This window comes from Pteropus medius, unplaced genomic scaffold, assembly GCF_902729225.1.
Source record: "Pteropus medius unplaced genomic scaffold, Ma_sr-lr_union100, whole genome shotgun sequence".
Lineage (NCBI taxonomy): Eukaryota > Metazoa > Chordata > Mammalia > Chiroptera > Pteropodidae > Pteropus > Pteropus medius.
This window is the reverse complement of record NW_024349798.1, coordinates 4,573,831-4,596,154: the sequence shown is the minus strand read 5'-3', so window position 1 is coordinate 4,596,154 and position 22,324 is coordinate 4,573,831. Positions and strand designations below refer to the sequence as shown.

At 48.4% G+C, this 22,324-nt stretch overlaps 1 protein-coding gene across 2 annotated transcripts; it reads right to left on the bottom strand.

The window, feature by feature from the left end:
• Positions 1 to 511: 511 nt before the first annotated feature.
• Positions 512 to 21,097, bottom strand: CCNF (cyclin F). 2 transcript variants are annotated; one of them, XM_039885033.1, is made up of 17 exons: positions 20,955 to 21,097; positions 19,665 to 19,819; positions 18,483 to 18,589; positions 17,521 to 17,588; positions 16,135 to 16,328; positions 15,697 to 15,750; positions 14,822 to 14,926; positions 14,481 to 14,558; positions 12,526 to 12,677; positions 9,194 to 9,358; positions 7,268 to 7,391; positions 6,848 to 7,028; positions 6,444 to 6,531; positions 4,265 to 4,364; positions 4,044 to 4,171; positions 3,144 to 3,313; positions 512 to 2,445 (listed from the first exon to the last, which is right to left on the bottom strand). In XM_039885033.1, exons 1-17 carry the CDS (start codon positions 20,968 to 20,970, stop codon positions 1,979 to 1,981), a joined length of 2,352 nt encoding a protein of 783 aa, XP_039740967.1. In that variant the 5' UTR covers positions 20,971 to 21,097; the 3' UTR covers positions 512 to 1,978. The 2 variants fall into 2 exon arrangements, with proteins under 2 accessions (XP_039740967.1, XP_039740968.1); XM_039885034.1 differs by lacking the exon at positions 20,955 to 21,097 and adding an exon at positions 20,594 to 20,849.
• Positions 21,098 to 22,324: the final 1,227 nt, after the last annotated feature.

The following is a 22,324-nucleotide window of genomic DNA, read 5'->3' as shown; positions in this document are numbered from 1 at the left end:
CCCGTTTTATAGTTACCAATAGGAAGGAGCTGCAGCATAGGAAACAGAGACATAAAGGAGGGAGTTGAGGGAACCAGGAAGAGAGGGGAATGGGGTTGGGACCCAGGCAGCCCTGAACTACTCCTTAGCCCCTCCATCTGCAGTGGCCTGTTTTCATGCATAACGGGTGGAGGCTAATACGATTCATGCCAACCATGAGATTCTCTGTGAGGTATGAGGGAGGGAAAAGGGTATAATCAGCACTTAGGAGACACAGGGAGACCCTATACCACAGTAGGAGTTCGCCAAGGTGACTCTTAGGACTTGGGGAGACCTTACACTGTGGTCAGGTGGTATTAGGTCCCCCTGGAGTGGAGTGGTTTTCTACAGGTGCAGGCTGGGAGAAGGCAGAGAACTGGGTCCATCCGGAGTTTGGATTCTGACAAGGGGCTATGGACAAGTGCTCCAATGTGACTTGGGTGACAGTAGGAAGTGATATAAGGCAGTTCAGATATGCACATCACTCAGCTGCTGCTATCCTTATCACATTTAATCCTCACAACACCCCTGTGAGGTAGGTATTGCCCCATCTTACAGATGAGGAAACTGAGGCTCACACATGCCCGGGGGCACAGAGTTGAAAAGAGAGGTCTGCAATCTCAAAGCCAGGGTCCCCGTACCCCAACCACACCCTGCCTGGGGTGGTCAGAATTCTTACAGTAGCAAAGACAGCTCCCACTGGGACACACACAGACACACAGACACAGACACACACACACACACAAACCAAGGCACCCAAAAAAGCCACCACTGAGTTAGCATCTCCATGTCCCTAGTTTTGATTCAAGAGCATTTGGGGACACTTCTGGCCAAGTGGTTCTTTCTGACATTTCGAGAGGAAACAAGCTATCACAACAGGGCAAGTGTCAGTGATCATCCCAAATGGGGAAAGGTCAGGGTCAGTCTTTGGCAGATACTTCAGACTGCCCCTGGGGAGGTGGGGAGTGAGTCTTTCTATTTATTCTCAGGAACTCACAGCCGACCCACCGACCCACCCGTACCCAGCAGGCAGGGACAGGTCTTTTGCATCTTGCTCTTCTGTATCTAGGTCACCTCGGATGTTACAAATGACATTTTTTTTCTGGCTAACCTCTCTAGTTAAATTCTTTTTGCATAGAGTGTCAGGATAGCTTTGAGAGGTTTGAATCTAAATGTTAAGAATCTCTTGTTTTTAAAAATTTAACATCTTCTATTTAAATTTTTTTGTTTTCATCTTAGAAGAGTGAAGGATGGAAATACAGGAAAAGAAATGGCCCAGAAATTCAGTGCAAAGAGAGATGTTCAAACAGACAGCATCTGTTGGGGACACAGAAAAATCATTTTGGGAGGAGGAACACATTTCTAAAATGAGCTGGGAGTGTGGGAGGGAGGGAACCTATGACTAAAACATTGAGGCCCTGGCCTGCAAAAAGTCAGGACCCTCAAGCCTGGCAGCTACAAGCAGTCCATAACAATGCCCAGGGCAGGGCCCCCTCGCCATGGGACCCTCTGCCCTGTAAAGGAGTGGATGCCCCAGGCAGGCCAAGGTGGGCATGGTGGTGTGCTCAGTGCTCTTAGCTCCCTAGAACCCTGAACTAGATAGATGCAGGGAGGGGTGAGCTGTGCCAGTCTACCTGGCTCACATGTGTTCTCAACTATGAAAATTGTTGGCTTTTGGGATGGATTTGAATGGGGATGGGATTATCAAGACATGGGCTCAAGCTTCCCAGAAAGGACGGACAGACAGGAGGGGACAAAGAAATAAGCTTCACACGGTACAATTGCTTTGAGGCTAAACTTTTCAAAGAGAAGGATCTGAGTTTTTGTTCTGATTTAGACATTCTTATGGCTTGAATGGGACTCCTCTGTGAAAGACACTTAGTGCCCCAAGTTCTCTCTTCCCCATGCAGCAGCAGCCCTCTCTAAGCAAACATTCAATGTGGCAAACACTCTGACACACTCACAGCTCTAGGAAGCCCAAGTTTGTGTTCTCCTCCTCTTTGCTGGGGGCAGATAGGTTTTTCCTCTTCACCTGTTGCTGGGGAACGCTGCTCTCCAGAGAACTTGGGGGACGACACTGTAAACATGACTTCCTGGTATGATGGTGGCAAGGCTGTGTGTTTGAGTCACTGCCTGGGGACAGTGCTGAGGTAGATTGGGGAGGGCCGCCGTCCACGGAGTTTGTGGGACTCGCGCTGACGGAGGAGTACCCTGAGGTTGTAATGTCCTTGCCCAGCTCCCTGCTGCCGCAGAGATGGGGCTCGGGCCCTGGGGCCAAAGGTGTTTGGGTGTTTGGTGCCAAGGCGTGTAGGTCCTGGCATCCTTCATCCTCCAGGTAGGCCTCCTCGTCACTTGATTCCTGGCAGCAGTGCTGTCCTGGATTCATGTACATGACGGAGACATCAAGGACACCACTGGGAGCTGTCACTGCGGGAGAAGGCGGGGGTGAGGTCAGGCCACAACCTGCGCATTGGGGTGACGCAGTCAAGACCCAGTCAAGACTCAGCCAGGACAGGTGTGGCTCTTGGCCACATGTACTGATCTCCTCTGGGTTAAAAAATTGAGGGTGAAGTGCCTTCTTCAAGCTTGGGATGGTACCCAATAGGACTTGGAGGATAGTAGGAAGTGACAACGAACTGGTCATCTAATTACTTAACTCCCTTCGTGTACACAAAAGCAAGCAATTGGAAAATTGACAGAATGTGCTTGAATTGGGCTTTCTGTGCAGATGACTGCCTGAGAACATGGGGACAGAGTCTCGTCTCCTCTCCTGCAGCCTCCCTTGAAGGAGTATATGAGGCACAGAGCCCAACAAGGCAGTGGGGAACACATCTCATACAATGTCCTGGAAAGATCTTATTATGAATTCCAGACAGGGTCTCTTCCTCTCTCCTTGTTCTGATGAGGTCCTTCCATCAACACAGGCTAGCTGGATAAACATTTGGCCCAAATCCTCTCTCCTAACCCTAACCTGTGGTGTCCTAGGGGCTCTGTTCTCTCACGTCTACCTGTGTCTGGACATGTTTTTCTGTAGGTAAGCCCAAGGGCCCTTGATGAGAGCCCCCCTTCTGCCCACTGCCCTGTTTGGCATAGCCCATGGGCGGCTTTGTGGCTGCGGGACTCACCATCGCCCTCCTTCTCGCCCTCGCTCTCCTGGTCGCCCTCATAGCCAGAACAGTAGTCCAGACTCCAGTCCAGGAAGCTGCCCAGTAGTGTCTCCTCCTGGCTGGACAGCTCTGCGGTGGGTGTGGTGACAAAGCTGCCCCTGTCCTCCTGGAGGCTGTTTTCTCGTTTCCTATGAGGTGGGGATGCCAGGAACCCAGTCATAGGTGGCAGTGCTGGGAGGCCCTGCCTGGTCCTTGGTACCTGCCTGACCTGCCCCAGTGTGGCATAACAGGGACAACACAGCCACCCAGTGCCTTCCCTGAGTCCCACAGGCAGGGCTGGCAGCATAGAGAGGCTCCTGCTCATCTGGACTTTGCAGGATCAATATGAGTTCTGATGGGTGAAGTGGGGAGGAGAAGTTATTCCAGGTGGTACAGCCAGGACATTGAGATGGGAGAGACAGAGGTAAATGGGATACACACAGGAGATTAGGGTGGAGATGAGGGGGAGCAAGGGAGGTGCTGAGGACACTAATGAGGTATAGCTGGAGTGCAGGGAGTACCAGCAACACTGTGGAGCGATATGTGATGGGTGAGTGGCAGGGCTAGAGCCTGAGCTGGACTCAACCCACGCTCAAGCCCATCTTCAGAGGGCACCATTGAAACAAGAGAGACAGCATGTGGAGGAAGGAGGATGAGGCTGCAGACAGTGCAGCTCAGGCCTACAGACCCGAGGCCCAGATTCAACCTAGTTTTGATTTTCATGGGATCTGCTGCTTCTCCTTGTTATGCTTTAGGAGCCCCCTCTGAAAAAGAGGGTAACAGAGCCCCTCATGCAGCTGCAGGGATCTCGAGGGAACCCAGGCCCAGTATGCAGGAGCCAACACTGAATCGCTCCCTTACAGACGCGGGGCTACTAACCGTTTGGTTCTCCTTGCAGAGGGAGAGCTGAGGAAGGAGTCAATGTCCCCTGCGCTGAGGAAAGATGTGGGTTCTGGGCTCTCTTGTTTCACTCCTAGAGCCACACACACCTGGCCATAGCTTAGCACCTGAGAAAAAGCCAGGGTCAGAGGGAAAGCTGAGGCCCTGAGGAGCAGGCAGGGGCCTGTCCCCACCCCAACCGGCAGGACAGAGGGTGTCACCTCTTCTTGGCTGATCTCTTCATAGCGCTTGTCCTCAAATCGCTGTTTCACGGCGGTCAGAGAGACTTGCCTGTAGTCCTTGGGGACATCATCATGGAAGCTGCAAACAGGAAAACATGAGAAACAGTGAGGCACAGGAGGGGCTCTAGGGCAGGCATCATTGGCATCCCGACCCAGAGAGACTTTCTAGCCTCTCTTATTGAAGTGAGAGGGGACATACTTTGAAAAACAGCCCAGTGATGGCAAGTAAAACAGGTACCACTGTGGAAAAGTCTGGTGGTTCCTAAAAGCTTGAACCTAGAGTCACCTATGACCCAGTAATTCCACTCCCAGGTGTATTTTCAAGAGAAATGTCAACACACATCTGCACAGAAACTTGTATATGAATGTTCTCAGCAGCATGATTCATAATAGCCAAAAGGCAGGAATTACCCTAATGTCCATTGATGTACACATAGTAAACATAATGTGGTCCTTTCACATGGTGGAATAGTATTACAGTAGAAAACATTATGTAAGTGGAAGAGACTGGCCACAGAAGGCCACATATTACAAGATCCCATTTGTATGAAATGTCCAGAACAGGCAAATCCAGAGAGTGAAAGTACATGAGAGTTTGCCTAGGGGTAGAAGGGAGGGGGACATATGGGGGTTTCTTTTTCAAGTGTAAGGTTTCTTTTGAGGGTGGTGAAAATATTTTAAAATTGATGGTAGTTGAATTATACTTAAAAAAAAAGTTTAGTTTTTAAATAAATGTTTCCAATTTATCTAGATTCAACCCAGCTTTGATTTTTGTGGGATGTGGTGCTTCTCCCTGTTATGCCTTAGGAGACCTCTCTGAAAAATGGGGTAACAGAACCCCTCAGGCAGCTGCAGGGATCACAAGGGAACCCAGGCCCAGCATGCAGGAGCCAACGCTGCATCACAGTGTTGGGGGAAAATAACTTGGGGGTGGTGTAGGGGGACAGCCTAGCAATAACTTTTGGTAGCCTGGTAATGACTATTTGTACTCCTAGTGTGAGCAGCCATGGGGTGAGACACATGCTGACCCACTGACTATTACCTGCACTCCCTGTCCATCAGCTACAAGGTCTGGGCATTGCAGGAGAAAACGGTGGGCTGAAGCCCATGCCAACCCCTGGGAAACACTGACAGGACCATGAGGCTGGAACACAGTGGGGAATGGGGAGACGTAGCAGATGGGCCAGAGCAGGGGCTGGTCAGAGGGATCTGGGCTGAGCTGGAGAGTTCTGATCTCAACTCAGAAGGTGTAAGTGGAAGTGACACGCTCAGAGATGGCCACCGCAGTAATCCAGGAGGTGGCTGGGGGAGTGACCATGGACAGCCAGTGGAGGCCAAGGGAAGCAGATCCCGAGACGTGCAAAGAAAGTGCATTGGCCTTGAGAGCCCCTGGGACACAGGGACAGAGAAGCGGAAATTGGCTGGCCCAAGGTCTCTGCTAGGATGACAGGGCCTTGTCCACAGAGCACCAAATACAATCTATGAGGAGGAATGGCCCTAGGAAGAGAGGGGTTCTGGCTTGGATAAAGTGGCAGGAGGCATGGGGCTTGGGCTTTAAATGTGTTCTGAATCCTGGAAATGGTTACATCTTCTAGGGGACATCTGAGGAGAAGCAGAAAGCTGGAATTACCTGGACTCATGCAAGGGGGAAGGGAACACTGAGGCAGCTCAGCCTGGTTGAGGAAGGAGGTGGTCATGGGGGCTTTAGCAGATATGCCCACGGTGGCGAGGATAGTGGGGACCAGAGTGAGGGGGCCAAAGAGTAGGAAGAGTATAAAAGTTGAACGGAGATGGGCAGCAGCCAGGTATGTGCCTGGAGACCAAAGTTTACCAGAGCTAGGTCACAACATATTGTGTCGTACACCGAAATTCCCACCCAACTGAGAGATGGTCTCATTTTATCTGTTAGTCTGCTGCCTATGGAATTCGGCTTGGGTTGGGAGGAGCTGCTTGCTGCACACACATCATATGTTAAAAACAAGTGAAATAAGCGACATGGCCCTGGAATGTTTAAATGTCAACTCGAGATACAAGATTCACTACAGGAAAGGTCTGTGTGGATTGATGGCCCTCTCGTGAGAGCCTCTGTCCCTCATACTTGAGGATACAGCCTCTGTGGCAGAGGTTGGGTGGGAGGATCCATTTCTTTTTGACTCACCACTTTTGATGAAGGCTCAAGACACAGGGTATGAGGTCTTCACAGGAGAACCCAGTAAGGTCCCATAGTCGAGTGGTCCAGGGCTGTGCTGGGGAGGAAAGAAAGAATGGTGGGGCCATTCTGACTCCCATTCACACCCACAGCCCAGATGGTTCTGTTGTGGCATTTCTCCAAGCTGAGTTGCACAGACCCCACATACAATGCATGCCTGCTCACTGTCAACAGTGTGGGCAATACTTAAATTAGAACCATCCCTAACCTCACCCCCAGAGAACAGCTTTTAGTCCATTCTGGTGTTTTCTTCTCCAGAAGAGGTGGGCCTGCTTCTTTTTCTCCCCTTTCCTCCTTTGTATCAGAACATCATCTCCTGACTCTAGAAACCCCCCAGGCCCCAGGCTTCTTACTCTGCCCGTGCATCAGTCTCGCCAGGAGCAAGGCAGCTGCAGCCTGGTGGGCTGGGGAATAGGCAGCCAGGCTGGTGTGCAGCAGGGAGAGCTCGCAGAGGAAGCTGCACAGATGCTGGGTTCTTGGTGCCACAGGAACCAGCGTCAGCAGGATGTCCTTGTAATCGACCACGGTGGGGACCTAGACAGAACCGGGAGGTGAAAGTGGACTCTCAGCACAAGGAGGCTGGCCCAGTTTGGGGTCTGGCCCAACCAATGTTCAGGCTGGACACCAAGGTGTGTGGTGACAACATGCCTTCTGGGTCCAGAAAGACTTCCCAGGGCAGGAAAGCTCAACACTATGTGGATGCCCTTGGCTCCTGCTGCCCCCTCACATGACCGCCATTTTGACTTACAAGGGAAAACCAAATGGCCACTTACTCGAATCTTCCCTTCCAGGGCGGAGATGATCTCTCCCATCATCCTCACCAGGTCCTCGTACTTGTACGTGTTGTCTGTGAGCCACACAGCCTCCCGGATTGTCAGGATTTCCTTGCTGATGAACCTGGAATGTGGAGAAAGGGTCTGAGCATTGAGTCCATTTCCCTTGGCAGGGCGATGGCTTTAGGCTTCAGTGACAGAGGGAGATAAAAAGAGTAGACCTGGCTGTCTGTGGCCACTGAGGGGAACTGAAAAGGTCGCACAATCCTGTCCTAAGGGGCTGGAAAGGAAAAGGGATTAGTGCTATGGACCAGTGGGAGTAGCTGGACCACCAGGTGCATAGATGTTCCTACAAAAGGTACTCATGAATGATGTGATCAGTAGTCTTCTTAGTGACTGAGGGAAGGGTTGCCCTGCCTTGCGCCAGATTCTACAGAGTGACTAAACTCGGGAGGCAGGTAAGCCAACAGATCTGAGCTGAAGGTTGTTCAAAGGTCTATACACAGCATGAAGTCTGGCCACAAGAATCTTGATCGTCCCTTAGGCAGGTAGTCACCCTGTTCTCTACTCTCCATCAGTGTCAACTATCAGAGAACACACTGGTCCAGTGGTCTGCCAAGGGTGAGGGTGGACCGGGGCCAAGCCTAGGGCTGGCTCGGTACTAAAAATTCTGCAGCTGCTGAATGTGCTATCAGCTTGAATGAGAGAGACTGGGATGCACGGTGACCAAAGGTGCCAAAAGGATGAGATGCAAGTGGGCAAGAGCCCTGCGCTTGGAGCAGCCACAGGTACTGCTTTGAGAGCAGAGGCAGGGCATCTCAGCCTCTAAAATTTTTAAGCAATTATCATCTCACTGCTAGTCAGTCTGTGGTCCAATAACTGGGTCTCTGACAGCAGGGATGTAATTATGCCATCTAGGTCCAGGAGGCAGAGACCCTGTCTGTTCAGCCATCTCTGTCCAGGAGACCTGGAAAGCTAAGAGGGGCCCAGACAAGTGTGTAGCAATCTGCACCCATGCTCCCACTACCTATGGTCGTATTACCCTACTTCCACGACTATCCAGAGACCACACTTTCCAGTTCCACTGAGGCCATGTGACTGAACTTGCTGCAAACGTGGACACGGTGACCTTAGGGGTCATGGGGGGTGGCAGAGAGTAAGACAACAACTGGGGCTCCTCTGTGATCTCCTGCAACAGAAAATCCATCCCAATGACGTGACCCTCTGCCTCTGGATTACCGTGTAAAAGAAATCAATCTGTAGTTTACACCACTGTGTGCAGTAAGCCTGTTCCTTACTCCCCAAGCCTTACAGACAAGGACAGTCGGTCTGGAAAGCACAGCCCAGAGGAAATGGTAGACTATGAGGGCAAGATCTGATTTAGGAAAACTAGAAAATGCAAAATGTATGGTGGGAATCACTGTCTACATTATTTTCAAAGGCAAAACTAGAACAGACAGGTATTTGTTAAGGGATGGCAGATTCAGGTAAAATTGAAGATGGTACAGCCTGAAACACCAGAGCTGCCAAGGGTGCAGGCTGCCATGCAAGGAGCAGGTGCCCGGTCCGTGTGGTTAGAGTGGGGTCTGTGGGGAGTTGGGTGGGGCGTTTGAGACCTACTAACTGCTGGTTTCTAATGACACATACTTGAGAAACACATAAAAGCAGTGTTTCTGTGGTATTGGTGGAGGACTGTGGAGAACAGCCAACTATTTTGGGTCCTGAGACCATGTGCTGGGACGAGTGGCCACGCAGGGTAAACCTGTGTGGGGAAGACTGCCCGACTTAGACACTCTGTAAATAAAACCCCCCATCTAATGAGGTGGGACACTGAAGCCTTATTTCCCTGAAAAGCCAGCCCATGAAGTTGGGCAAGGCTAGCAAGCAGCACTGTCCTGTGGTCTTGGCTGCAGAGGGGCTTCTCACCGGGTGCAGATGACCATGCAGGCGATGCCTAGCAGCTGGAGTCTGTACCGGGGCACTAGCCTCCTCCGTAGGTACCGGTCCACACATTCCACAGTCAGGTGAAGGCACAGACTCGTGAAGTCCTTCATGGTGGCGACTTCTACCAGCCAATCTATTAGAATGTACCTGTGGGAAGAGCACCACCCCTGAACACTAGAGCGAGTATTCACAAACGTCCTGTCTCCCATTTCCAATGGCCTTTCTGTCCCAAGAGAGTGAGCTGGTCATCTGTACCATCAGTTTACCCAGGAACCATCTGAGGCTGAGATGCAATGTTCAAGGGAGCTGGGGAGGGCCCATGTCTCTCAACTTTGTTTCTGAGAAGCAGAGCTTTGGTCTTTCTGCAAACCTGTACACTTTCTGAGGAACAGCTCACCTGTGGGGTCCTTTACCAAAACTCTCTGCATAAGAGCAAAGAGCCAAGAACACAGCCAAAGCAGGATGTATTGAGCCTGTGAGCTGGAGTTCTCAGTCACCCAGCAACCCTGACGGAGGACACAGCCTGACAGAGCCCACAGACATGGAGGGGGTCCCTCCTTGAGAGGGCTAAAACCTAGGGCCAGGGATACAGACATCACAAGGGAATGTTGTGTGCAATGGCCAGGATACTCGAGTACAGTAAATGACAAAGGAGAGAAGACAGAAGCGAGAGAGAGAAAAACTGTGATTCTGCAAGAATCTGCACAGATAGGAGGGATGGCTTCCTCATGTCAGCCTAGAGAGAAGCAGCTCTTATAGGCGGATGGAAAGAGAGAAGCAGTGGTGGTGGAATGGAAGGGGGAAGGGATGAAGGAGGAAGATAAGCCAGAAGGAGGAAGAGCATGAGCTTCAGGTGTTTTAAGGTTTAATCCAGTCACTATTGGAACAGAAGAAGCTCCCCTACACAGACAGAATTAACAAGTTTAACAATCTGATTTATAAAAAGACCAACCAAAGTATATACTTGAAAATGGTTAAATCTGAAACTAATATGTCAATTATACCTCAATGAAAACAAAGTTGGCAATTGTCTGGCATAGAGAATGGAAAGATGTTCAACTCAAGGGCTGAAATGATATTTCAATAGTTGTTTTAGTTCTTGAAAAAGAAAAAGCAAAATTTGTTACCCCCCAAAAAAGGAATAGCGATAGTCCAAAAAAAAAAAGAAAAGAAAAAAAGCAGACTGAGGAAGCGCAAGGTGTTATCAGCATATTTCTTCTAACAGAAAGAGGGAAGAGCTGAGAGAAATGGGGTGGGGGGCTGCCACTGCCACCACAGGCACAGGATTCAAAATCACAATAGCTTTCTGAAAAAAATGGGAGGGGAAAAATGGCTTAGGTGATAGAGGCTTTGTTCATCCCTCTTGTGACAAAATCAAAGTTGTGATACAAACACAGAGTAAACAGCAAGGAAAATTGCCTGGGATCTAGATGAACAGAAGCACAACTAGGGAGAGAAATAATCAACCTGCAACAGTAGGAAGTAGATGAGGGTGAAGATGTGAGGCTGCCCAGCGGGAGAGGATGAGTGGCAGTTGATTTCTCAAAAGAAACTATGCAGGACAGAAAGGCTTGGCACAAAATATTCGATGTGATGAAAACTCAAGATCTACAACCAAGAATACTTTATCCAGCAAAACTATCATTCAGAGTTGAAGGACAGATAAAGAGCTTACCAGACAAAAATAAGCTAAGGAAGTTTTTCAACACCAAGCCAGTATTACAGGAAATGTTGGGGGACTTCTTTAAGAGAAAAAATATGTATCAAAACAAGAATAAAGAATGGAAAAAATTACATTCCTATCAACAGGTACCTCAAACAGAAAAGAATTAAGTGCTCCAACCAAAAGATAGAGAGGCTGAATGAATAAGAAAACAAGACCCCTACATATGCTGCCTACAAGAGGCTCGCTCAGATTTAAACTCAGCTTAAAAGACACACAGAGACTAAAAGGAAGGGGATGGAAAAAGACATTGCTTTGATGGACCTAGAGGGTATTGCGCTGAATGAAGTAAGTCAGATAAAGACAAATATTGCATGATTTCACATACAAGTAGACTCTAAAGAATAAACAACAACTAAAATGGAAATAAACTCATAGATACAGAGAATATTTTGAGGGCTACTAGATGGTTTAACTTGTTCTGAGGCTTAAAAAGGAAAACTGGAGAGAGCAGACATTACATGGGATATTTTCTCTTCAAAGCCCTGAATAACTTAAGCATTACTGGTTTTAGAAGGGAGAGGGGAGGATGGCGAAAAAGGGCAAAGGGATTAAGTACCAATGGATAGTGACAAAATAGACATGGAGATATAAAGTGTAGCATAAGGAAAGTAGTTAATAATGGAATAAATATGTAAGGGGGAAGAAGAGTACTAGATTTAGTAGAGTAATCACTTTGTGAGTTACATAGATCTCTAATCACTATGCTGAACAACTGAAACTAATATATTATTGTATGCCAATTATAATTGAAAAAAAGTCATTGAATTATACAACGTAAATATGAGCAACTGTCTATATTTCAATAAAGCCAGGGGGAAAAAAAGAGTAAAAAAAAATAATAGCTTTGTGACATTTAATGTGGGAACAGAGGACGACACATCCCACAGTGTGAGAACTTACTATGCGCTGGGCATTGTCTGCTGCAGTTTAGCCAGAGCCTGCCCATTATGAACCCAAAATGTATTTGAAATCTCTTGCATAAGCTTAAAAATTTATTCACATTTTCCATTTTACTAACATGTTCTGTGACTGAGTGTACAAGTGTCTTATCTCTAAACCTGGGAGAAAAATGGACCTGTAGGAAGAGGTAGGTCATGCTGGGGTTTCGGGCTGCCAGGCATAGTGCAGCGGCCCCAGAAGGCATAACTCCCTGGGTCAGGCTGACTCGAATGGCCATATTGTTTCATGAACCAAGTTGATGCTCATGAGGATGGTTTGTAAAGAAAAGATGGTTTTTTGGCTTCAGAAGTTGGAGATATGAATCCCATCATTTTATAAAGATTGGTTTTTGTTCTATTTAAATTGTTTTGTTCTATTTAAATGGTTTAACTTGTTCTGAGGCTTAAAAAGGAAAACTGGAGAGAGCAGACATTACATGGGATATTTTCTCTTCAAAGCCCTGAATAACTTAAGCATTATTGGTTTTAGAAAACATACACATACATGAATGGGGGGATCCCAGTGAGGTTGACAACACAGGGTGCTCTTTGACAGGTGGCTTAGGTGAAACAGAAGGAACAACTCCCTTCACCCCAGAGACCAGTGGTCACTTTGCCTCCTGATCTGAAGCTCTGGCTTGAACCCTCACCTCATTGTGTCGTTGAGTCCCTTCTGCATGGAAAAGACCTCCTGCTTATTGGCAGCAGGGGAGGCCTGAAACAGCTGGCAGACTATCTCGTTGGAAGCTTTCACTTCTAATCCAAGTTGGTTTCCATTTGCACAGGCTTTGGCTAAAGACACCTGAGAAGGAAAGGCACGGAGAATGAGGACGAAGCAGTGGCTTTTGAGGTTTTATCTCCGAATGTGAAAGGCTGTTGAGGGAGAGGACATGTATATACATTTGGCCTCCTTAGGCCTTGTAAGCCTTCTGGAACCAGCATGACTAAGATTTTAATTATTCTTTTTGAAATAAGTAATATTATTCCATGATAAAGAATTTTAAAAAGGACTAAAGGTGTATAATGGAACGTCAGTCCCCTTCCTACCCTGGTATAGCTCCTCAGCCAATTTAAGTCTTCTGCCAACTTTTAAAAAAAATTTTGTTTCTGCTCATCCCCTAATTGTGAAAGCTAGACACTTCAGGGGTAAGCCTCATGGCAAAATGGCAAAGATCATGCTGGGGGCTCACAGGACTTGGCTTTAAAACCTGGGTATGTGACCACAGGCAAATTGGGGCAAGTGCTGTACCTCAGTTTCCCTTCTTATGAAGTGGCATACAGTATCTGCTTTGGCAGATGGATGTGAGGATTAACAGAGATGTGTCAAACACTTGGGACAAGAACCATCCAGCACCTACCCACAAAGCCCTCAGGTGGTTACTATCACTATTTCTAGTTCCTTTCAGATTTTTCTATGCATTTGTAGCAGTGTGTATATGCATTTGTGATCACAGTATATATACATCTTTTCTTTGCCCACCTAATAACGTAATTCCTTAGGAGATGAATTATCTGTAAGCATGTTTCACCTATTTTTCCATTTTGGATGTTTCTGATGTTTTATTTCTGAGATATCTTTGTGCAGACTGTTTAGCACCTGCACCTGCCTGCTCACGTGGTCAGTACACAAGAATGGCTCTGCTAAGCCTTTTGCTACTCGTGTCCAAGTGCTTTCTGAAAGGCCAGACCTGATGTTCACGCCCACTAATAGGAAGACTATTTTATCACATCTTTACCAGCAAAAATGACTACTGTTAAAAGTGTGTATTTTCTGAAATAGGGATCCACTGAAAAACAGAGGACATACATATATGTAATTTGCTAATGTGACAGTTGAGATCATGTGCCCTTCCGACCAGCATTGAGCAGAATGCTGCTGCTCTGCATTTGTGCCAGTTGTGTTTGTTTCTTCTAAGAGGGCACTGAGGCCCTGTGGACTTCTGTTACGGTCTTGCTTTTCTTATATGATGAGTTTGAGCTTCCAATAGAATCACATTGTTATATGTCTTGTAAATTTGCTGACTGCCTTTTTGGACATAAACATTACAGTGTTCTGTGACTTGTCAGCCTGGGCCATGTACCACTTTGTGATTTTCTTTCTTAGCTTTTGAGAGTAGACAACTCTCAACCACTCTCTATCTGACTGGCTTTCTTTGATTTGTCTTGAAACCATGACTTTACAGATGTAAGGGGAGAGTGCCTTGAGAACACCAACAATCCCTGGTGTCCTGGTTCTGACACTGGTGAGCAGGTCGAACGAAGAGAAAAGGACAGCACTCTAGATGCCCATCTGCTCTAAGGAGCCTCGAGTTCTGCTGCTGAGATAAGCTTTACCTACAGGACAACTTTAGGGAACAGTATGAATTTTGATAGCAGATACAGTCCATAAGCACTTAGAAATTAAGAGGGTGAATGGCTTAGGGGCAATGGGCTCTGAGATGATGGGGCGGAGATAGGCAGAGATGAAAGAGGCACTCTGGGCTCTCCTCCCCACACACTCCAGAACTAAATTCCTTTAAAACCCAGCTCCAGCCCTGGGCCAATCTTACTGCCTCCTGAGTGGGAGCCTAAGAGGTGTAAGGACAAAGGCCAGCTCCCACTTTACCTGTGCTTCCCAGCAGCCTTTGGCAGCATAGTCCCTGAGTTTCCGGAAGTTGTAGAGGCATCGTCCAGGATCAGACATCTGTCAATGGGAGAAAGTCACCATGACTTTATATGGTTTTATCTCTGGAGAAGCTCAGAAATGACCCATGGGGTCCTTTATCCCCTCAAATGACAGTGGTCATTCTGGGGCAGTGCTGAAAACAGCCCACTAAGCAGTGGCTCTAAAGGGCTTAAGAGCTGTATGAGGATTCCCTTGTGCCGACAACTTCTTCAAGGGCCAATGTGGAGATTGTGTCTATGGACAACATAATTCCTCTCCTCCTCAGACCCAGGTCCACTTACATCTGTCTTTCTGTCACTTTCCCAGAGGAGGTACGAGCTGGTCAAACATCCCTGATTAGCAGATTCTTCAAACAGGTCATGGGCCTGCTTCTTTTTTTCTTCATCCTGGAATAAATCCAAGCAGTTTGTTCTTCTTTTTGTCTGTACTTTCTCCTAAATCATTCTACTAACCATCTTCGTCTTTTTTCCTACCCCTAAGTGAGTATACGCATTGATCTTTAATAAAATGAGTTAACTAAATTGGAGTAGAAATAACTTCTTTAAAGATATACAATTTGACACCCAATGTAGAAAGCAAACTCACAAGTTCTGCTCTTACAGGCCTGCTTTCTCTTGGACACTGTCTATGTTTGGCTTGACCCTGGGTCACCTTGAGGGCCAGCCCTCCACACTAAATCACTCCCAGTGATGTTAGAGGTTATCTTGGGGATCCTTTACCTCCTCCTTCCTGTTCAGTGCCCTCCCTGTTACTGTCGACACACACCTGTCACCAGAAGACACCACTTTTCCTGAGTCTGCTGCAGATGGGCTCCCTTAATCACAAAACTTGTTAAAGCTTTCTCAAATGTACAGAGCTCTGTTTAAGGAGTGGGAGAGGCCGCCCAACAGCAGAGCAATGAAACAAACAAAGACTGTGGTGCAATGCATTTAGATGCTCTGCCCGGCTCCACATGGCCTCTCACGTCAGGGATCACTTTGGCTTTGAACCTTGGATGCCCTCTTCTGCTGCCTTCACGTACTTCCTGGCCCTCAGTGTTTGCGGTTTCCAGAAAGGTAATCAGCACAGAAATGTGGAGCTACTATACTTCATGTGCTCAACCAGGCCAGGGGCATGTCAAACACAGAATCCAAGTGAAATGGATAACTCAACTCACCTCAAAGAGACTCATAACTCTCCCCAAGCAGTGCAGTATGGATGCTCTGTGAGTCTAAAATAGGAGAAAGAGCTGTGATTATCAGTGGAGAAGCTGCCTTCCCAGTCTGTGTGTCCTGTGGCTCTTGACCGCCCCTTTGTGCAGAGGACCAACTGCTTCACGGAGCTTGTCCTGCCTTCTCAGCTGTCAGTGTGCCCACAGTCCAGCCCATTGTCTGATTCCCCTGACCACTGGCTCTGAGGCCTCCTCTCCTGCTGGGTGGTTTCCAGACACTCCCACACCCACACTCTTAATTCTCTGCACCTCCACTGCCCTCAGATCCCTGACATTACGAGGTCCACGGCATCTTCCCTCAAGGTTTTCTCACCTCCCAGGATCCTATGGGGCTAGGACTACCCAGCTTGGCCTGCCTTACATGCACCCCTCACTAGGACTCACTCTTTGCAGCTGGCACTCCGCTCTGAGGCTCTCATGAACCACGGCCTTACAGCAGCTTCCGGACACCGACCATGGCGGGCGGATGAAGAGCCAGATGAAAGGGGCAGCATTGACATTCAGTCGCTCGGCGAGACTGAAGAAGCGAGAGGCCTTCAGGCCATTCACTTCTGCACGGGCTTCATCAGATACCGACACTGTGGAGGAGAAAAGAAAGTAAGCCAGAGACATCCCTAGAGGATAAATGTGAAAAGTTCTCCATGGTCTTTTGCGAAAGTCTAAAACCTTAAGCCTATTGGAGTGCAAAGCTGCTGATGTCTTAGGAAAGAAGAGCCCTCCAGACAGGGGCTCCTCTCTTTTCTTCCTCTATTTTGTGAATCATGTGAGCCCACCAGGGTCTTCCCAGCAGCCTGGATTTTGAAGGTTGGGAAGGTATCCCCTCACACAGAGGTGTCTTTTGACCACCCTCCCTCCTGCTGGGAACTGCTACTGACCTCCCTTCTAACGGGTACATGTTTCTTTTTGAGTTAATGAGCATTTCCCAAATTAGGCAGTGGTGATAGCTGCACAACTTTGTGAATATACTAAAAACCGCAGTGTTGTATACTTTAGATGGGTGAGTTGTATGGTATGTGAATTCTATCTGGGAACCGCTGTCTGACGGGATGGTGGGGGCAGGACGGCTGCTCTCCTAAGCCTAGAAGAGGAATGCTCATCAGTCACAACAGTCTTATCAACTCAGCAAGACATCAGATCTTTTAAAAGCAGAACAATGGTGGCTATACCCAAGTCTTTATGCCTTTTGGGAACTGGGACAAGATGGACCGTAGGCTGGTTCCTTGGTGTGCTGAGCAGACAGGCGAGAATTGGGAGAAGGCCACATAGATCCTTGGGGAGAATCACCCTTTGGGGTGAAGAAATTCAGGCACCTGGCCAGCTTTGACCTGCCTATACCTGCCTCCTTCTTGGAGGCTTGGCTACCTGTGTTATTGAAACCCTATGCAATAAGGCTTGCTTTGACTGCTGCCCCAGTGTTCCAGAGAAGAACTGTGGCTGAGAGGAGCCACAGCCCAGACATGGGCTGCAGTGTTAATCAGACAGAGGGCAGGCAGCTGGGGGAGGGCTGGCTGCCTGAGTAGCCCCCATTCTGAGTCTTTGCTCAGTCATTCTTTGCCAAATGAAATTAAAGTGTTTATTAAAATAAGAGGGGACTTCCCTAACCTATAAAATCAAAGTTCATCAATGGGTCCCTCAGCAAGGCACCTCTGGGCACAAGCTCCCTGGAGACAGTAAGGCAGACCACCAGACACAAGAGTGACTAAATTACAAACACTGGGAAGGGCTCTTGCTTGTTCTAAAACGTCAACATCAAGTGGAGCGAGGACTTACAGCCTTCATTGTAGAGGTAGGCGATGCCCAGCTTCACAGCAGCTTCAAAATTTCCCTTTTCAGCAGCCCTAGAGCATTAAAAACATAAAACATCACATGATTTTATTCCATAAAGGTTATGTTCCATCACAGCAATTGAAGCTAAAATACTTGTTTACTGAATGGAAAATTTTTTAGGTAATGCAGTCACATATCATTTACCTATGACATGCTACATGTATGAACCTTGAAAACATGCTAAGTGAAAAAAGCCAGTCACAAAAGGCCAAATTTATATGAGTCCTTATATGAAATGTCCAGAATGAGCAAATCCATAGAGACAGTAAGTGGATTTGTGGTTGCCTAGGGTTTGAGGGATTGCAGGTAAAATAGAAAGTGATTGCTACTGGGTACAGGGTTTCATTTTGGGGTAATGAGAATGTTCTAAAGTTAGACAGTGTTGATGGTTGCAAAACTGTGTGAACATATTAAAAACCATTGAGTTGTACATTTTAAATGGTTGAGTCGTATAGTTTGTGGATGACATCTCAGATGGCCTGCTTGGGCACTGGCACACTGGGGCTCATGGGCCTCAAGGCTGGGAAGGTGGGATTAGCCAATGAATGAAATACAATAGGATTTAAATCACATGATTTTGAACAAAATTGCTGCATTAAGTTTCCACACAAAAGTGACCCGTGTTTGAGTCATGTGGGATGGGTCAGAGCCCAACTGGGACCCTTCAGTGCTGTTGTGACTAATAAGTCACACATATACTACTGGCATGGATGACTAAAGACTGTGCTTGAAGCCATGTGACCCAATGGATGAGACTGATAGCCCTCAGTTGCTTCCGGCTGGGATAAGGTGTTGGTAGGGGCCACAACAAGAGGAAAATTGTTCTCAGGTCAGGTCTTAGAACACAGGCTGGCATATCAGGGAGGCCCGAAGACAACCAAGCTGTTCTCAGGGTGCAGCGATACCTTTCAAAGAGCTTCAGGTTCCTTGGAGAAGGCCACAGCTCCTGGAAGTTGGCACACGCCCATACACTGGCATGGTTGTCTACCAGGTACTTCAGCTGGGAGTGTACCTGCAGAACAATGGAAGCAAGGTGGGGAGGGGGATTATCAAGGGACTTCCCAGAAGCTCTGCTCCTAGAGCTTTTGAAGACAGGATGTAGATGGATAAAAGGTCTCCTATTCCCTTACCCAACCCAGTAGTAAAGATCCCAGTTTCTGTGTCTCAAAGCAATAGTTGCTTTGAATAGAGAAAAGAGTCCAGAAACAAGTTTCATTGCAGCTTTAAATGTGGGGACAGTGGTCCTGGATGGAGAAATAAGCACCTGGGCTGAGAAAGAGGAGATAACACCTCTGTAAGGGTTTATACCCGCAAGGATCAGGGAAATCAACTCTACAGGAACAGGTAGGACAGAAATCTGTTTTGTGCTCCTCTAACTGGGACCTTGCTAGTGGGAGCACAGCTGGAGCTTGGAGGTCAACAAGGGCTCTTGGAAAAGACTGGCACATGTGACAGCAGCCTCAGGTAGGACCTGGAGCCCCTGCCCTTGGCGGGAGCCCTGACCAAAAATGAGCATTTTAAGGACTAATGTTCCCACTGCCATTGGAAACTCAGCACTCATGGATATTATGACCAAAATGGAGGCGGCTTTGGGCGTTGGAGAAGCGGGTTCTTGTTTTCCCACTAATTCACTATATGCCCTCAATTAAGTTACTCGAAGTGAGGCTGCAGTTCTGATATTTGTAAAATACCTCCCAGCGTCCCTTTCAGTGCTGAATGTTACATGGGATTTGTCTTCAAAAATATACTTTTATTCTTTTTAATACCAGTTTATTTCTTTAAAAATAAACTTTTAAAATTTATTTTTCAATTACAGTTGAGATACAATATTATATGTTTTAGTATATGTTATTTCTTAAGGGGTTTCACTTAAGAAATTTCACTGTCATAAAAGGGTACTTTCTGTTAAACATTACGATGAGTGTGCTATGTTTCAGCTTTCCTATACCTTGAGCATCTATTAACAATATCATCCTTGTTTCTCTGTCTACTTTTGTAGCCAAAGTTCTGTTCTGACATTTAAGAACACGAAGCTTTGATGTTATAAACAATGCTAAGGCTGACACTATTTTCATCTGACAACTTACAGCCCGAACAGCAAGGATGTCTCCGACAGAAAGCCATTTCAGGATATGAAAAAGCACATCTTCCGGGAGACTCAAGATGGTTAGGTTTCGCGGCCTCCTTCTTATTCTTCGCTTTGTAGGATAACAGAAACACTTGGCACATCTACAGTGGATCACTTAAGAAAAAAAATCAGAATGGTCCAAATGATGTGTTGGAAAGGAGTTCTACTGATGTGAAAAATTATATCTGAATATGATTTTCTAGTTACTGTCCCCTGCCCCACAAAAGGAACCAGCCATATTTCCAGTTCCCAACAAAGATTGAATAAAGGAGTAATATAAGGATTACAGATAACATCATCATTCATTCAAATATTCAGTATTTATGGTGACTGGCAAAGAACCATATAACTTGGCTATTGGGAAACTTCCTGATCTAGAGCCCAGATGACAATAAGATAAGGGAAAAAGTAGCCAATGCTGATGAGGTTCTCCTGGCATTTCACGCTCAATTAATCCCCCTGGGACTCTTGCTGATTTCTTTGCTTCCATTTGAACACATTACAAAAATGCATAATGTTCAATAAGGATCTGTGGGCTTGAACAATCTGGTTTTTTGAGTCCAAACTCAAAAAGGAGGGTTAGCCCAACAGGGAAGCAAAGGCTGAACTTCAAGGCCAGGCCGGTCCCAACTCTGCGGATGTCCGGAGCTGCCCAGTGTTCTCTCTCTCCATAGGGGGGTTCCTTTCGACTCTAGCAGCTCCTTCTTCATTCTACGCAGACAATCTAGAAGCTCCAGGGCAGAAGCCCCTCACCTCCATTTTACCTGGTTTTCCACCCGCTCTTCCCTCCTGTCTTCCTTATACACGACTCCCCACCACTCCCCCACCCCCCGGCCCACCTCCCCAGTACTGTACTTTCCTCTCCTTACTCAGAGCCCTGCTCTTCACCTGGGTCTTCTCATCAGCAGTTAACGTGCTGGGAAAGCCAGATCAGCATGCAGGGCGACCAGTTCTCATAGATTACACAAATTTTACCAGACCGCTATCCTCATTCCCCTGCTCTAAGACAGACACAGAAACGCTTAACCGCCATGGTAATAACCACCCAAGCCGCGGCCGCGCTCACAGCCCTCGACAGACAGGTGCCGGGCCCCGCGCGGGTCTTTTACAGGGTTCTGGACGCTGCTTGGCATTTAAACCTCGCGCCAGGCGGGCGCCACCAGGACCACCGCACCCCAGGCCGAAGGGCTCGCGTTGGCCTGCGCAGTCTCGGACGGCCGTCCCGCCTTCGCCCGCGCCCAATGCTCACCGCCGCCGCTCCCCATCGCTGCCCGCGCCTCCTCTTCTGCCGTCGTCACTGCGGTCTAAGCCTCTCCGGCCGCCCGCGGGCCCTGTGCGCGCCGCTGCACGCACGCGCAGACCCGCCCCGCCGCCCGCCCTAGTTTTCAAACGCGCCCGGCGCTCCCATTGGTCGGTTCAGGGGGGCGCGCGCCGCGGGGCCACGGGGCCCCGCCCCCAGGTCCGCCCAACCCGCCGGCCGCGGACGCCCTCGATTGGCCGCGCCAGGACGCGAATTCGAATACCGGCCTTTGATTGGTGGAACTCGCGCGGTTGCCCCGCCTTCTAGGCCAGGCCGGGGGTTGTCTTGGAGGATCGCGGCTTAGGCTTGCCCCGCAGGGGCTTCTGCAGTCTGGAATGGCTCGTGTAGTCCTGGGCTACAACCCCTGGGCTGTTCGAAGTTTGGGCCTCGCTGCGACTCGGCAGAGGTCCCGGCCACTGGAAGCTACGGTGCGCAGTGGGTTGTCAGTGAAGGTCTGTGCGGACTGGCTGCACCTCCGGATGCGGAGTTTGGCGGAGATCGCTGTGCAGCTGTGGCCTCGACAGGGCCATCTACCTGTGTGGACGCTGGCGAGCTGGCATTCGCGGGCAGCGCGGCTCCCAGGAGGCCCTGACTTCGGGCCCTCACCCAGAGGTCGCACGTCCTGCTTCCCGCCAGTGCTTCAGGCGAGAAGACCCCTTGTTCGGGGCCCAGCCACTGTTTGCATAGACTGTAATGCAGAAAGTTGAGTTCGAGACCTGGGCTTTGAAGTCTTCATTGACTCAGCCAGCATATTTGACCCCCTCTTTCCGAGGAACGTGGCTCACCCTGGACCCTCACTCTGTACCTGCCCCTGGGCAAGCCCTAACCCTCTCAGTTTGATCAGATATCTCCCCAAGTCCGTTCGCAACATCTCCTCGTTGCCACCTGGGTGCCCTTCCTAAAAGAGAAGTGCACCTGCTTGCTTTAATGGCTGCTGCCTGTCACAGCCGAGCATTCTGTTCAGAGGTATTAGGCAGTGCCCACCCGGCCTGTCTTTCAGGAACCAACTCACATCCCACCTCTGCCATGAGACATTCTGACAAGGAAAGAAATGCAGTTTCCTGGGAGAAGTATTTGAGGGAGGACAGAGTGGTTTTTCCTGGAGAAGACAGGGAATCTGGGTCATGGCTCAGACCCCTTTCCCCATGTTCTTAGTCAGCATCATCTCCTCTCTTTTGTGCCCCCATCCCTGTGCTCACTAAACCCTATGGTGCCAAGGCTCCATCCATATCCATCTGGAGCAGGAGATGGAGAAGTGAGGAGATGTAAGATTGCAACACAGGATATGAGAGTCTCAGTGGTCCCAAAATGACAAGGGG

Excerpts from the sequence above, each read along its gene's own strand:
- CCNF (XM_039885033.1), bottom strand. Across the intron at positions 14,559-14,821 it reads AAAGTGACAGAAAGACAGAT|ATGTCTGATCCTGGACGATG; the intron begins GTAAGTGGACCT and ends TCCCATTGACAG. Across the intron at positions 6,532-6,847 it reads GAGACTGATGCACGGGCAGA|CACAGCCCTGGACCACTCGA; the intron begins GTAAGAAGCCTG and ends TTTCCTCCCCAG.